General features: G+C 34.8%; 1 protein-coding gene across 1 annotated transcript; it reads right to left on the bottom strand.

The window, feature by feature from the left end:
* Positions 1-10,447: 10,447 nt before the first annotated feature.
* On the bottom strand, positions 10,448-12,537 carry LOC122059291. Its single transcript, XM_042621999.1, has one exon. It carries the CDS (start codon positions 11,080-11,082, stop codon positions 10,597-10,599), a length of 486 nt encoding a protein of 161 aa, XP_042477933.1. The 5' UTR covers positions 11,083-12,537; the 3' UTR covers positions 10,448-10,596.
* Between the last annotated feature and the right edge of the window lie 6 nt (positions 12,538-12,543).

Genomic DNA, 12,543 nt, shown 5'->3' with positions numbered 1-12,543 from the left:
CATTATTTGGGGGTGGGAGAAGAAGAAAATCCTTGCTGTAAGCATTACTAACTTGTTAGATACGCTTGAGACTATTTTCTATCAAAATATTTTCTTTTGCTTAGTTGTTTGGTTGTTTTAACAAAACATAATGGTTTGTATTTCACATTCTCAAGATTGAATCGTTTATCGCCAAAAACAAATTTTAGTAAACATGCGAATAAACTAGCAAACCAATTCCTAACCGTTTAGAAACCGTATAGAATAAACCAAAACTGAAATCGTTTAAAACCGTGGAAACTGAAACCGTTTACTAAATGGTTGCGGTTTCAGAAAGTGCAACCGTTTGGTAAATTGTGCGATTTTGATTTCAGCTAAAATATATGTGAACTGAACCGATTAACACTCTTAATTTCGTCCTCATAATTTCACGTGAGATTGCACTTATTTGTTTTCTGCAATGTGATTATTGCTTAGAAACTACAAATTTTCCAATGGCAAACATGCATTGGAGCATTTCTGCATAATCCAAAGGGTATATGACTAATGTTTGATAGGTTGTATGGGACTGTCATTATAGACAGGTAGGCCCCAAGGTCCTACTTGGAGGGTCCAATCCAAAACCTTAAGGCATTATGTAAAGATAACTCCTCAAGTATATAAAAGAACTAAGGGCTTGAACAAACCAATGTGAGATTACATATAACATCATAATTCCCAATATTTGAACCTTCATCTTCATGTATAGCTTCGACATGTTTGATTTTCCACATGGACAAACAACTTGGTACAATCCAACAAACACCTAGATTTTTTTTGTTTTTTATTTTTATTAGTGTTTTTATTTATTTATTTATTTATTTATTTTTTTGAGGAATTGTTTCCACGGGTTCCTTTATTATGTCCCATCATCAAGCCTTATGTTGTTAGTAAAACAAATGTAGACTTACAATCTCAACAGAATTTTGCAAAATCTAAGAAAATGGTCAAATGGAGAAATCCTAACTTTGGCTCTATTTGGTTAGAAGAGAAGTAAAATTATCTTTAAAAAAAAAAATTATAGTAATGATTTTAAGTTTTAAAATCTTATATTTTTATAAAATATGATAATTGTTGGTAATGTATTGAAGTTTTACATGAATTCCTTAGCTCAATTTTTTTTTTTTAAATCCAAGTATTTTGGTTGAAAAGTGAGTTGAGTCTTCTTTCAAAATTTGATTACTATATTTAGAAAAATTAATTTCCTCTAAGTTACATTATTATAGTGATATTTGTAGAAATAGTTCATCTTGTTTTTGTTTAATTCAATTTCTCTTCTCACTGATGGAAATTAGGCAAAGTTATTATCACTTTCACCTTTTTCTTTAGCATAAAGAAAAAAGATGGAGAAAAGAATGCTCCTTTGTCGTGCAAATCTTACACCAACACGGGGTCCAATGAAAGGGCATACATGGGCATAAACAAGGGTGAGTTTTTTGGATTTCATTTTTACCACCCTCTGTGTCTCCACACAAGGGCTGCACAATAAAAAAATATTCATTTCCCCAAAAAAGATATGTGCAAAAGAAACAAGATTACTAAGAATTGACACACTCATGTTCATGTATCTCATTTTCAGTAAATCCTCATTAGTAGTGCATTGAAATATCTGAAAAGTAGCTAGGATACATTGAGACAATGTAATTAATCTCCAAATTATATGATTCATAAGTCCAAGATGTTGCTTTAGAAGTAGCAACACCAGGATTCAAATTAGTTACTTCGGATGAAGGTGGGAAAAGAATGTGAGGGCATGGAAAAGGGAAAAAGATGAAAAAGAAAAAAGAGAGTCGCATGTTTGATATTCTTATTATTGTCTAAGACCTAAAGGGTGACCAAACATGCCTTTAAAAAAAAAAAAGGAAAAAGGTGTCTTAGTGTAGGCCCCGTTTGATTGTAATGGGAATTTAAAAGGAATGAAAGTGAAATTTTCATTCTTTAAAAAGAAAAGTTTATAATCATTACTCCTATGATTGTACGAGTGTTGATGTAGATTATGCATTCAGACTGAGAATCACTTTTCTTAAAAAAATTGCAACGCATCAAACCCATATCGGAAAAAAAAAAAAAAAATAATAATAATAAAATAAAATAAATAAATAAATGTGAAGCTTGATAAGATTCTCAAATGGCTGCTCCATTGAAAATGGGTATTCTTGTCTCAGTTTTTAACAAAGCCAAATGAAAAACGAGAAACTAACTAAGAAACACCACCATTTAATTAGCTATGAGTTAAGCGGAGATTAACAACGTTTCTTCTTTCTCCTTTCTTACTAGCAAAACCCTACCTAGTTGCAAACATAGAATCGTAGGTTTCTTGCCAGAGGCTACAGTATGGTTGCTCTCCTAAGGAAACTCCATACACAAGTACTCCATCACACCACCACCACCACCACCACCGCCAACACCAAGCTCATGATCACTACTTGGGAAGGAAGAAGAGTTCATTATTTCCATGTCATCATCAACCCAATCAAATTCATGGATAGTAGTAGGCAAGGAATGTGATGCTGAAACATAATCATGATCGTACAGATCTTTTAATCCAAAAAGATCTTGTGGTGGTGGTGGTGCTCGAGCATCCTCGAAATTGCCTTTGACAAGTACATCCAATTTACTGTTGTGATCTGTAGTCATGTTGGGATGATCATTAATAATCTCAGCTTCTAAAGATTGGATTATGCATTGTAACCTTTCGTCCTCCTCCGCCGCATCCTCCACTACTTGAGGTGATTCTTCTAGTAAGGACATCATGAGTAGGGTTGAATCAATACCCAGAATCTGGCTTCCTTCAATTTCAGCTTTGTCTCCCCACCTCTCATGATGTGAAGAGGATGACACAAAGGCAGCCATGAAGAGAAATTAAAAAAAGATTATTAGGTGAAGAGGTCTAAGCGCCACAGAATGAACAATCACAAGTGTATTGAAGGGGTTAAATAGGGAGATAAAGAATATTGAAGGTCCCCAAGAATAAAATCTGGATATCACCTAGTAGTCAATCATATGAAGGATGAGATATTTTATTTTGGAGATTCAAAAGCATTGGTGGAGGTTACTTAAATATAACTTTCTTCACCACCGAGGAAAAGCTAGTACAATAGTACTATTAGATTCTGAATTAAAGTGATGAAAAGAAACAAATGATAGGATAAGAGAACAACCAACTATATATAATTGTTGAGGTCATGGTCAAGCAAGCATGACGTAATATGTAATAAATTCCACCACCATTAAATGTGAATAACACTTAACCCAATTCAAATGTTGGATTTGGATTTCTTCGGCCTTCTTTTTTATCTTTCTTCAATCTCGTATATGTACGTAAAAGATATTAGAGTTGTTGTAGAGGATCCTAATCAATTCGAAATTAAGTTCATATATAAATGAAAACACGCATAACACGTTACGCTGCATCCAACATCTAGTCAATGTTGTGACTAGAGAGTGGAAAATGGACATGGAACGTGTGGACTTCCATGTAGGTGTACAAAGGTGTGGATTCACATTTTTTCCCCCCTCTTTTGGATGGGAGTGGTGGTGGTTGTGGTGGAATGGAGGTAGATACTGGATAGAAAGTGTGAAGCTCATGAAGATGCATTGTTCAGAGAGGACAATTTTTGTGGTAAATTCCAAAGGGATAAGTTAGAACTTAAGAACTTAAAAATTAGAATGCTCCTCTTGAGTCTTGGTCATTCTAGCTTGGCTTGATGAAACACACGTTAACAATAGACACTTAGGCAAGGTTTTAAAAATCGGTGAATTGGATTAGGGAGTGGATCAATCTTTATTTTTGTTGTTTTAAATCGGAATATTCATATTAAAATTCTTTCGAGTCAGTGGATTTTCAGATCAAATGATCGATTCTAGGGTTCTTAGTATCAAACCTTGTTTTAAAACCCTGCTATTATATTGTTTGGAGAGTGAGAAGGAAAAGTATGTTTTTTTAGTGATGGGGGCAGGGTTTGGGGAATCGGTATTTGTCATCAGTCTTTGTTGATATCAATACCTTCTGGTTCCTTTGTTTTCCCATGCTCAAGGAGAGATGGATTCCTGTGTTGGTCATGGAACCTAGGACCCAACACAATATCTTAATAACTTCTTCTCCTAATTACATTGATGAGAGGTAGTTATGTTGCGGTTACCCAACTCCTATTTAACTTTTACTTTCAGTTGATGTGGCCTTGCTTACCCAAATTATAATTATTCTAGATGTAGCTAGATGTGATACATAATAAGTTGGGAGAAAGTCATTTGAGGTGGTATAGATATGTCATATGTGCAACAGAAGCATTTGAATGCTCTAATTTTAAGGGGTGATATAATTTAAATTGGAGGAACTCAAAGTGCTAGAGATACTACTCTATGTAAAGTGGTGACGAAAGATATGCATAACTTAGGATTAGTATCGATCAAGTATGGTTTGAATAGAATTTATTTGAAAGAGAAAATAAATAAATTAAATCTATGTTGTTGATTCTATTTAGTTTGAAGAAAACTAAATTAAATTGATGCCAAGGATCCATTTTGTGCTTGTTTGAGGAAGTAAGTCACCCATCTCAATCATTTATGTGAGGTTTCAAAAGCCCATAATATTATTCGTGGTTTAGTAAGGTTGATCAGGTTAATAAAGAAATTGCGAAGAGATTCCTTGAGCACAACTCCCAGTAAATTCGCAATCATTTCTCCTTTAATTTCAAACCTCTCCTCTTTATTTTCTTTGGGATGTATTTGAACTTAATTGTTGCTTTATTTCTAATGCATAATTTCTTCTTCCACCCAAAAAAAAAAAAAAAAAAAATCATTGATTAACTACCAATTGCATTCTATTCTTTGTGATCATTAATATGACTTGATAAAACCATATTTTAGTATATAGAATGAACAAGAAAGATTATTTCTAACTATGTCTTGTATTTGTCAAAACATCCATATAGATTATTTGATACTTAAATTAAAAAAGAGGAAGAGGAAGAGGAAGAGGAAGAAGAAGAAGAATTACTTGGATATTTCGGATAGCAATTCGTGAGGAATTAAGTCCAGCCAATACTATATGTATTAGAAGGTATATTTGTGTATGAAAATGAAGTCTTATGTTGTATATTGTCATCCACATTATTTCATAGATCGAGTTTTCTTGATGTTGTGGTATATTTCTCGCAATGCCTCGTGACCCCAGGATTTAGAGGGGGGAGGGCGTCACATCTGAACCATCCACTCATTCAGCTATCAATTTAGAAAAACTTTGTCATTCTTCTTCTTTTTTCTTATAATAATAGTGTACACATTTTCTCTTCTCTTCAATCCGTACCATAGATATTTTATCACCTATACCTTTTCTGACCCACATCACTCATTATCCTCGTATTCACACCAGGTATAAAAAGGAAGACAATTCACATATTCCAATCACTTCACATCGAAGAGGAATACCTTTACATAAAGGCAAATTTTTTTATCAGTCACATACTTCTTTTTTTCTTTTTTTGCATAGGAAAGTGACATTATTTAACCTCTCATCCCTTGGTGAATCATGAGAGTGTTGATCTTGTGGCCTTGTGGGACCTTTGGTAAATCTGAGCAAGTGTATTAGAGGTGACAATTCTGAACCCACACCAGCAGGTCTGATCGAACCTGACAGGAAAAGCCCAAAATCTAACTCGATTAGCTTGTTTATTTATTAAACTTGTCGGGCTTAAGGCCAGACCAAATAACAATTGGTCGTTCCCAATGCAAGGGTCCAGCCCAACAGTTACCTCATCGTGACCGACTAATTTATAACCCAACTCAACTTAATATGTTTAAACTCCGTTTAGAGCCTGTTTACTCAGTCTGACACATTTAAAACTTGTCTAGAGATAATTATAGTGATCTTTCGTATTTTTGGCATAAATGATGTTATTAGCTTAGCATAACAGACGGGGTAGGCCAATTACACAGAATCATGATATGTTTCTTGACACAAAAAGTGTGTTCCTCCACCATTTGACCAAGCTCATCAGTGCATGAATCCTCATGTACCATTTTCCCATGTCTAGCTTCATGAGGAACAGGTCATCTCCATATCCATCCAATCGAAGTCTTGGATAAAGAACATATATGACCAAGCAATTGCTACCATCCTCATATAGAAAATCTGGGCATTTACAGTCCAAGTTGAGAATCACCTAGGATGGAAGTGATCTCCATCTCAATCACTTATCCCCTAATTTACAATGAGCTTGGGTTAGCTTGGGCTTGCTGGGTCAAACTTATCCCCTAATTTCGATGGAGGCTAATGTACAATGTTATCCATTCCAAATCCCTAGCCTAGAAGGCCCTGGTATCTAAAATTTCACGGTTGATCATTTTCTAAATATCCATATTGTTGAAATTGTCACATGCATCACCCTTCCATATGGAAAAACTTCGTGTCAATCTAAAGATTCCGTCTAAAGCTTGGCAGTCAGAAAACCTTTGCAGCTTTCAAAATGGAAAGTTTTCCTATTACTACAATGGACATATCTTAAGTTACCTCCTACCAAAATTTTCTTGAATAACAATTGTGGTATCTTTGTCTATGCCTAAATTGTTCTTACCAATTCTTGCAAAAATTTAATTTCCAAATTTCTCTGCCTCTCAAAGGTTTCTTTTCATGGTCATATTCTGACTAGAAATTCTCAAAAATTGGTTCTTAAAATTGACAATTTGAATTGTTCCTGTAGCCAACCATATGAGAGGTTATTCTAAACTTAAAAATAAACAAAAAATCTGGTTGAAGTTATTCACAAGTCTCAAAATTGGTTCCTGTAATGGCAATTTGAATTGTTCCTATAGCCAACCATGTGGGTTGTTTCAACCTGAAAAAAAAAAGTATGGTTGAGGTTCTTCACGAAAGTAAAAGATATCTTCTTAATTATATAAGACATAAGGACATCAAAAAAAAAAAAAAAAAAATCTCAAATTTTTTCTAATATCCTTATATTTGGTAAGTCAGGACTCTTAGAGGAATTAATTGATCTATAACAAACGTTTAAACGGGGAAGGGAAATATATACTTGTTGAGTTCACATCATTTTTCTTTTTGTTTTTAGCTGACAACATTTTCAAATGTTTGTCATCCATTATTGTTTTAATGGCTGTAATGGTAGTAGTAAATATAGTAAGTCAGTTTGTTATATATCTTCCTCACCAAATTTTTGGATAGCAAAAGTCTTTTTTACTCTTTCTTTGGTGTATAGGAGTTCTGATATTTGAGTAAATGTGAATTTTATTATGAGTAGAGTTGGGCACAACTTTGCAATACCTTGAGGAAGGGAAAGGCCATTTCTCGGCTTACACTACCTATGTGTGAGGCCTACCTATCAAAATTTTTTAGTAAAAGTGTCATATAAAGACAAATACAAATCCAGTGGATTTTATGGTTTGCTTAGACAAATCCACTTACTATCTACCAAGTGGAAGGCTCCTCTATTGGAATTGATTGTTTGGAATCTTTGAATGGGAAGGTCCAACTTTAGATTCATCAAATTTAAATTTATATATCATGTTCCATCTCTATTGATGGCCCACTTCAGATTAGCAATCGATAAAAATAAAAAATAAAAAATAAAATTTGAAAAATAAAAAAATCAGCCGATGGGTACAAAGCCGCTATCTATAGTGATTTTGATATCTTCAGGAATTGTCTTTGAAGAACTTAGTGGATTATTCCCTGAGGGGGTTGAAACACTACCAAAGGTAATCTGATCACCTCACAACTTATATGTTCCAACGATACGATCAGATAAACGATTAAAAAACAAAGAACGGTAAACTTTGAAAAAATGAAGGTACAAGTTTTAAATGCGTATCAGATTTTAAATTAGTGAGACAAAATAATAATAATAATAATAATAATAATAATAATAATAATAATAATAATAATAATAATAATAATAATAATAATAATAATAATAATATACTCATATATATATTTAGGAATTATTACATGGATACTTGCATCAAATGTTCAAAACAGCTACAATATCCAACATTAACGCATATATATCTCATGTCTCAATATAAGTTCTAAGATATATAACTGAATATCATCCAACACCAATTCTAAATTCATACACCACATATGTCCAAAGTCTCATTGAGCAAATGGCTTGGATATGATGTTGTTCATCGTTGTCAACATAGTCAACACACTCTCAGAGTGATGTATGTTCAGTTTGAGTTGGGAATCATCACTTTAAAAACACTTGTCAGCAAATGTATCAGTTTGTAGCTTTATTTTGGAGGAGTCCATGCATTGATATTGAGTTGAAGGTGTTATCATGAGAAGTATAGGGCACTAAGTTTGCATCAGGTTGGTGAGAGAATCAGGTCAATCAGAGTTGGGGAGAGAGAAATATGTAAGTAGACATTATGCTCAACAAGTTAAGTCTTAAAAAATACCATAAAAAAGAGGAACAGTCTTAAACATGTTTAGAATGGGAATACTTTCCGTTTGCAGTTTTTTCTCTTAACTTAAGGAAAAATATGGAAAAAAAAAAATGTTTTAACTAGTAAAAACCAGTAAAAAAACAAAAATGCATTTAAAACTTGCTACCAATGGTCATGTATACCATTAATATGACTCATTTCTTGAAGCTTTTCTTTGACTATGATGATAAAGCTTTACACAAAGACCTTGTTAGGTAAGAAAAGAAAACAATGCAATTCTATTTATGAGAACAACAAGAATTGAAGGGGTAACTTCGGTGATTAAAATTTTTGGAGGTCCTTCATGCACGACTCATAAGACTGGAATGAGTTACAAAGTGTCAAATAAGGTCATTTTTAGTCATTCTGACCCCCTCTTGTGGGAGGTGGGACAGAACCATGCACAACGCACGGCCATGCACATAACCTTGTACCTTAAAATATGAGGGGCTGAAGAGAAGTTTGAAGTTTGCCTTAACAAGCAGTCAACAAAGAAAAGTTTTTCAGTTTTTCATAAAGGAAATTGAGAAATTACAGAATATGTCTATCTCTTTAAGGGATCGGTCAAAACTTGGAAAAAGATCCTCTCCGATCTTTTTTTTTTTTTGTAGAAATCCTCTCCAATCAATTGGGCAACTAGTAATCCAATAGTTGGGAGGATCTGAGGATACACATCCATGTATTGAGATGCGTGTCCTAAGGTCTTCCCAACCCTTGGATCTCTAATTGATACCCAAATAATTAGATTTCAGGGTTCTCAAGTTGAAAATGCTTTCTCACAGTACTGGGAAGAAAATATTGGTCTTCCACACCCTCTGCATTGGTTAATTGCAAAGACTTCTCCATTAAGTCTCCACCAGGTTGCAGTGTTTATGAAACTTATAGAGCAAAATGAACTGACTTCCCACTTATCTTTGTTATGTGAGCAAGCTATTATTGCTTGTTCTACAACACTGATGAAGAAGACAATGGATGACACAACCTTACCGCCAGTAGTCCCGTGGATTGATAACAAACTGAAATATGCGCTTCCAAGGGAAATACCCTTGTCAGTTGCAAGCCAAGAGGGTTTGCCATATTTCCGGGAATCAATGGTGAAAGAAGGAAGTTTCATGCCTATCCTTGATCTAAGAGACCCAATGTCATATCAATCATTCTTACCGTGACCTCTGGCATCAAAAATCCCATTTTCATTTTCCCGGATCAAGGAATTGAAGAAGTTTTTTAATGTGGTGGATGGATAAAAAATGGAGGAGTATATTCAAGCCTTCCTTGTAGATGCGAGAAGAGCCCTATTCATGGTGAGCAAAGCACTTGTATAAAATCTGCCGAAGATCTCATTGATTTTGTTGTCAAGAAATTAGGGCACCATGTACGCCTATGGAGTACTGAGAGCATCGTTGGATCTTATGAGAATCCACAATTGGAGCTGTGAAACTTATCCTTGGGAACCGCTCTGAACCACCGGCCTTGTGTCATAGTTCTCCGTTCCCATTTCAAGTCTATTATTGCCATGTTTTTCAGAAAGTAAAAATATATGAAGTTGATATACATACTCGGAGGAAAGTGAATCATGCGATCATGGCATGCCACTATGACACATCAGTTTGGATTCCAAACCATATTGCTTTTAAGCTTTTGTGATTTGGCCTTGGCCTCATTGAAATCTATCATTGGATAAATGAGATTGGAATGGTTTGGACAAAGATTGTTGGTTGAGCAACATTTTGAAGATTTTTCGTTCTACTTCTCTTGTTTGTGACTTTGTGTTGTATGTTACTCCTTATGCTACTTGAAGCATAAATAATGACCTATTATGGGTTTCTTATTATGTCTTACAAAATAGAGCTCTTTATTAATTAAAAGGCAAAGCTAAAGACATATGAAGCCCTAAGAAAATACAATAAAACATCAAGGCTGATAAAACCTAATCTGGAAAACCCAAGAAGAAACAATATGCTAATTCTTGAAACAATTTGCATTTGAGGCATGAAGATGATTAATTTTATATCTGAAATCGAACTCGACAGCAGTCCATATCTACTTAATTATGAGATTGGGAAGTGGAGGTCCATCTATGTTTGTTCTTCTCCCATCACAAGTGATAAATAGAAGGCCAGGCCTGATCCTTTAAAAAGAGTAGCTAAACACACCCTGGTTATTGTAGAACACAGAATCATACGTTTCTTGCCACAAACAAGTGTATGAGTCCTCCATTCGACCAAGCTGATCATCAGTGCATGAATCCTCCATATACCATTTTCCCATGTCTTGGCCTCTTGAGTAAGAAGCCATCTCCACATCCATCCAATCAAAGTCATGTGTAGGGAACATATATGACCCGGAAGCCAACCAATTACTACCATCCTCTGATAGAACTTGTGGACATTGACAGTCCAAGTCCTTAGAATCATCTAGTGTGGGAGTGATCTCCACCTCTAGAGATCGAATTATGGATTGTAACCTTTCATCTTCAACCTCATTCATTTGTGAATCTTCAAATAAGGACTCGAGAAAGGCCGAAATATCGTCGGAAACCTGCATTTCTTTAGTATCAGTGTTGTCATCAGCAATGTATTGGAAATTCTCAAAAGATGAAGAAGATCCTGATGCCATGCCTTTTGGTAGAAGAAGAAGAAGAAGAAGAAGAAGAAGAAGAAGCTACCAAGGAAATGGTAAGGCAACTCATAGTCAACATCCATTAGAGTGGTTGTGTTTAAGTAGGACAACTTGGGTGCCATGCCATCACCAGACAACTATGTGAACCTATCTAGCACTGAAAGGAAAAAAAGGGAAAAGGGTGGGTTCTTTTCAGAGGTGAGAAAAGTGAAACACATTGGATGAAGTTATGGGGGTCATATCACAATGTGGACTACAGATGTGTTCACATGAACTATACTAGTCCTCCACTATTCTGGAGTCTTTGAGCCAGATTGAAGGTCAATCAATGGGAATCATTTTGATAAATAAGAAAGAAATTGATATAGCGGTTGGTACTGAGTTAAAAGTATTGGAGGTCAGCATCAAGTTAATAATATTTGTGGATCTGAGTCAGTCTGAAGACTCTGAACAGGTGATCAATAATGGAACATGCATTTCACATTAAGGGATTCTGCAGGGTCAGTCTATGGAATGGGCCAAAAATAAGTGGAATTCTGGTTGATATAAGACATCCTTGGAGAATCTCAACCATGCCCAATGTGAATCCAATGAATTTCATGCCCATCCATTAGGTAGCAAATGATGATTGCATGGAAAGTGAGATTTTGTACAGTAAGGAGTGGAAAAATGGAAAGGGTTTCTCAAATGAGTAAGAATGTTAGCCGTCTGCATTCTCTACAATTAGACACAAACATTATGAAAAGACGTCCCTGGCTCGAAGACTCCGACATAGTGTTCTATGTCAAGGTGTACAAAGCACAGACGAATAGCATTCTTTTTTTTTTTTTTTTCCCCCTATTACCATATATGTGTGATAAAACAGAAAACTTGTGTAATGGATTTCACTCCTCATTAATGTTCATTCTATCATGATCCAAACCCTAATACATTTACTTCACTAAAAAAAACCCCTAATACCAATTGGATGTATTAGTACAAGGGTTACCTGTGATTGTCAAAGTTAAACATCATTTTGCAACCCACGGACTCTTACCGTCATGTCGAGCTCACTATTTTCCTATAAATGAAAAAAGATAAATCAATGCCTGTAGTTTTCTACCCACAAACACCAAATAATCTAAAGGGGGTTGATCATGCTTTCCTTTTATCGTTTTGGAGATGTCACCCATTCATCACCAACCAATGACAGTCAAAATACATTTGAGTATTCAACATCGATCTATCCTATTTCCTACCATCATAAGGGTGAAGAAAGAGTATATTTAAAAGCAAGGAGGATAGGTGTTGGATACTTATATGTAAGACAATAAGACCTCTTTCATTTATCCATCCATCCATTAAATCAAATGGTTTAAGTACACATAATTGAATTGGGTCCATCATCCTGAAAACCGATATGGATCAACCTGAAGGGACATTTTATCCCTAATTTTTCTTTTCCAAAAAAAAAAAAAA

The sequence above is a fragment of the Macadamia integrifolia genome, chromosome 13 (assembly GCF_013358625.1).
Source record: "Macadamia integrifolia cultivar HAES 741 chromosome 13, SCU_Mint_v3, whole genome shotgun sequence".
In the NCBI taxonomy this organism is placed as follows: domain Eukaryota; kingdom Viridiplantae; phylum Streptophyta; class Magnoliopsida; order Proteales; family Proteaceae; genus Macadamia; species Macadamia integrifolia.
Note: the sequence above shows the minus strand (reverse complement) of the source record. Positions and strands in the feature narration are given on the sequence as shown.

Coding starts and splice junctions, on each gene's coding strand:
- LOC122059291 (XM_042621999.1), bottom strand. CDS start 11,082: ATGGCATCAGGATCTTCTTCATCTTTTGAGAATTTCCAATACATTGCT.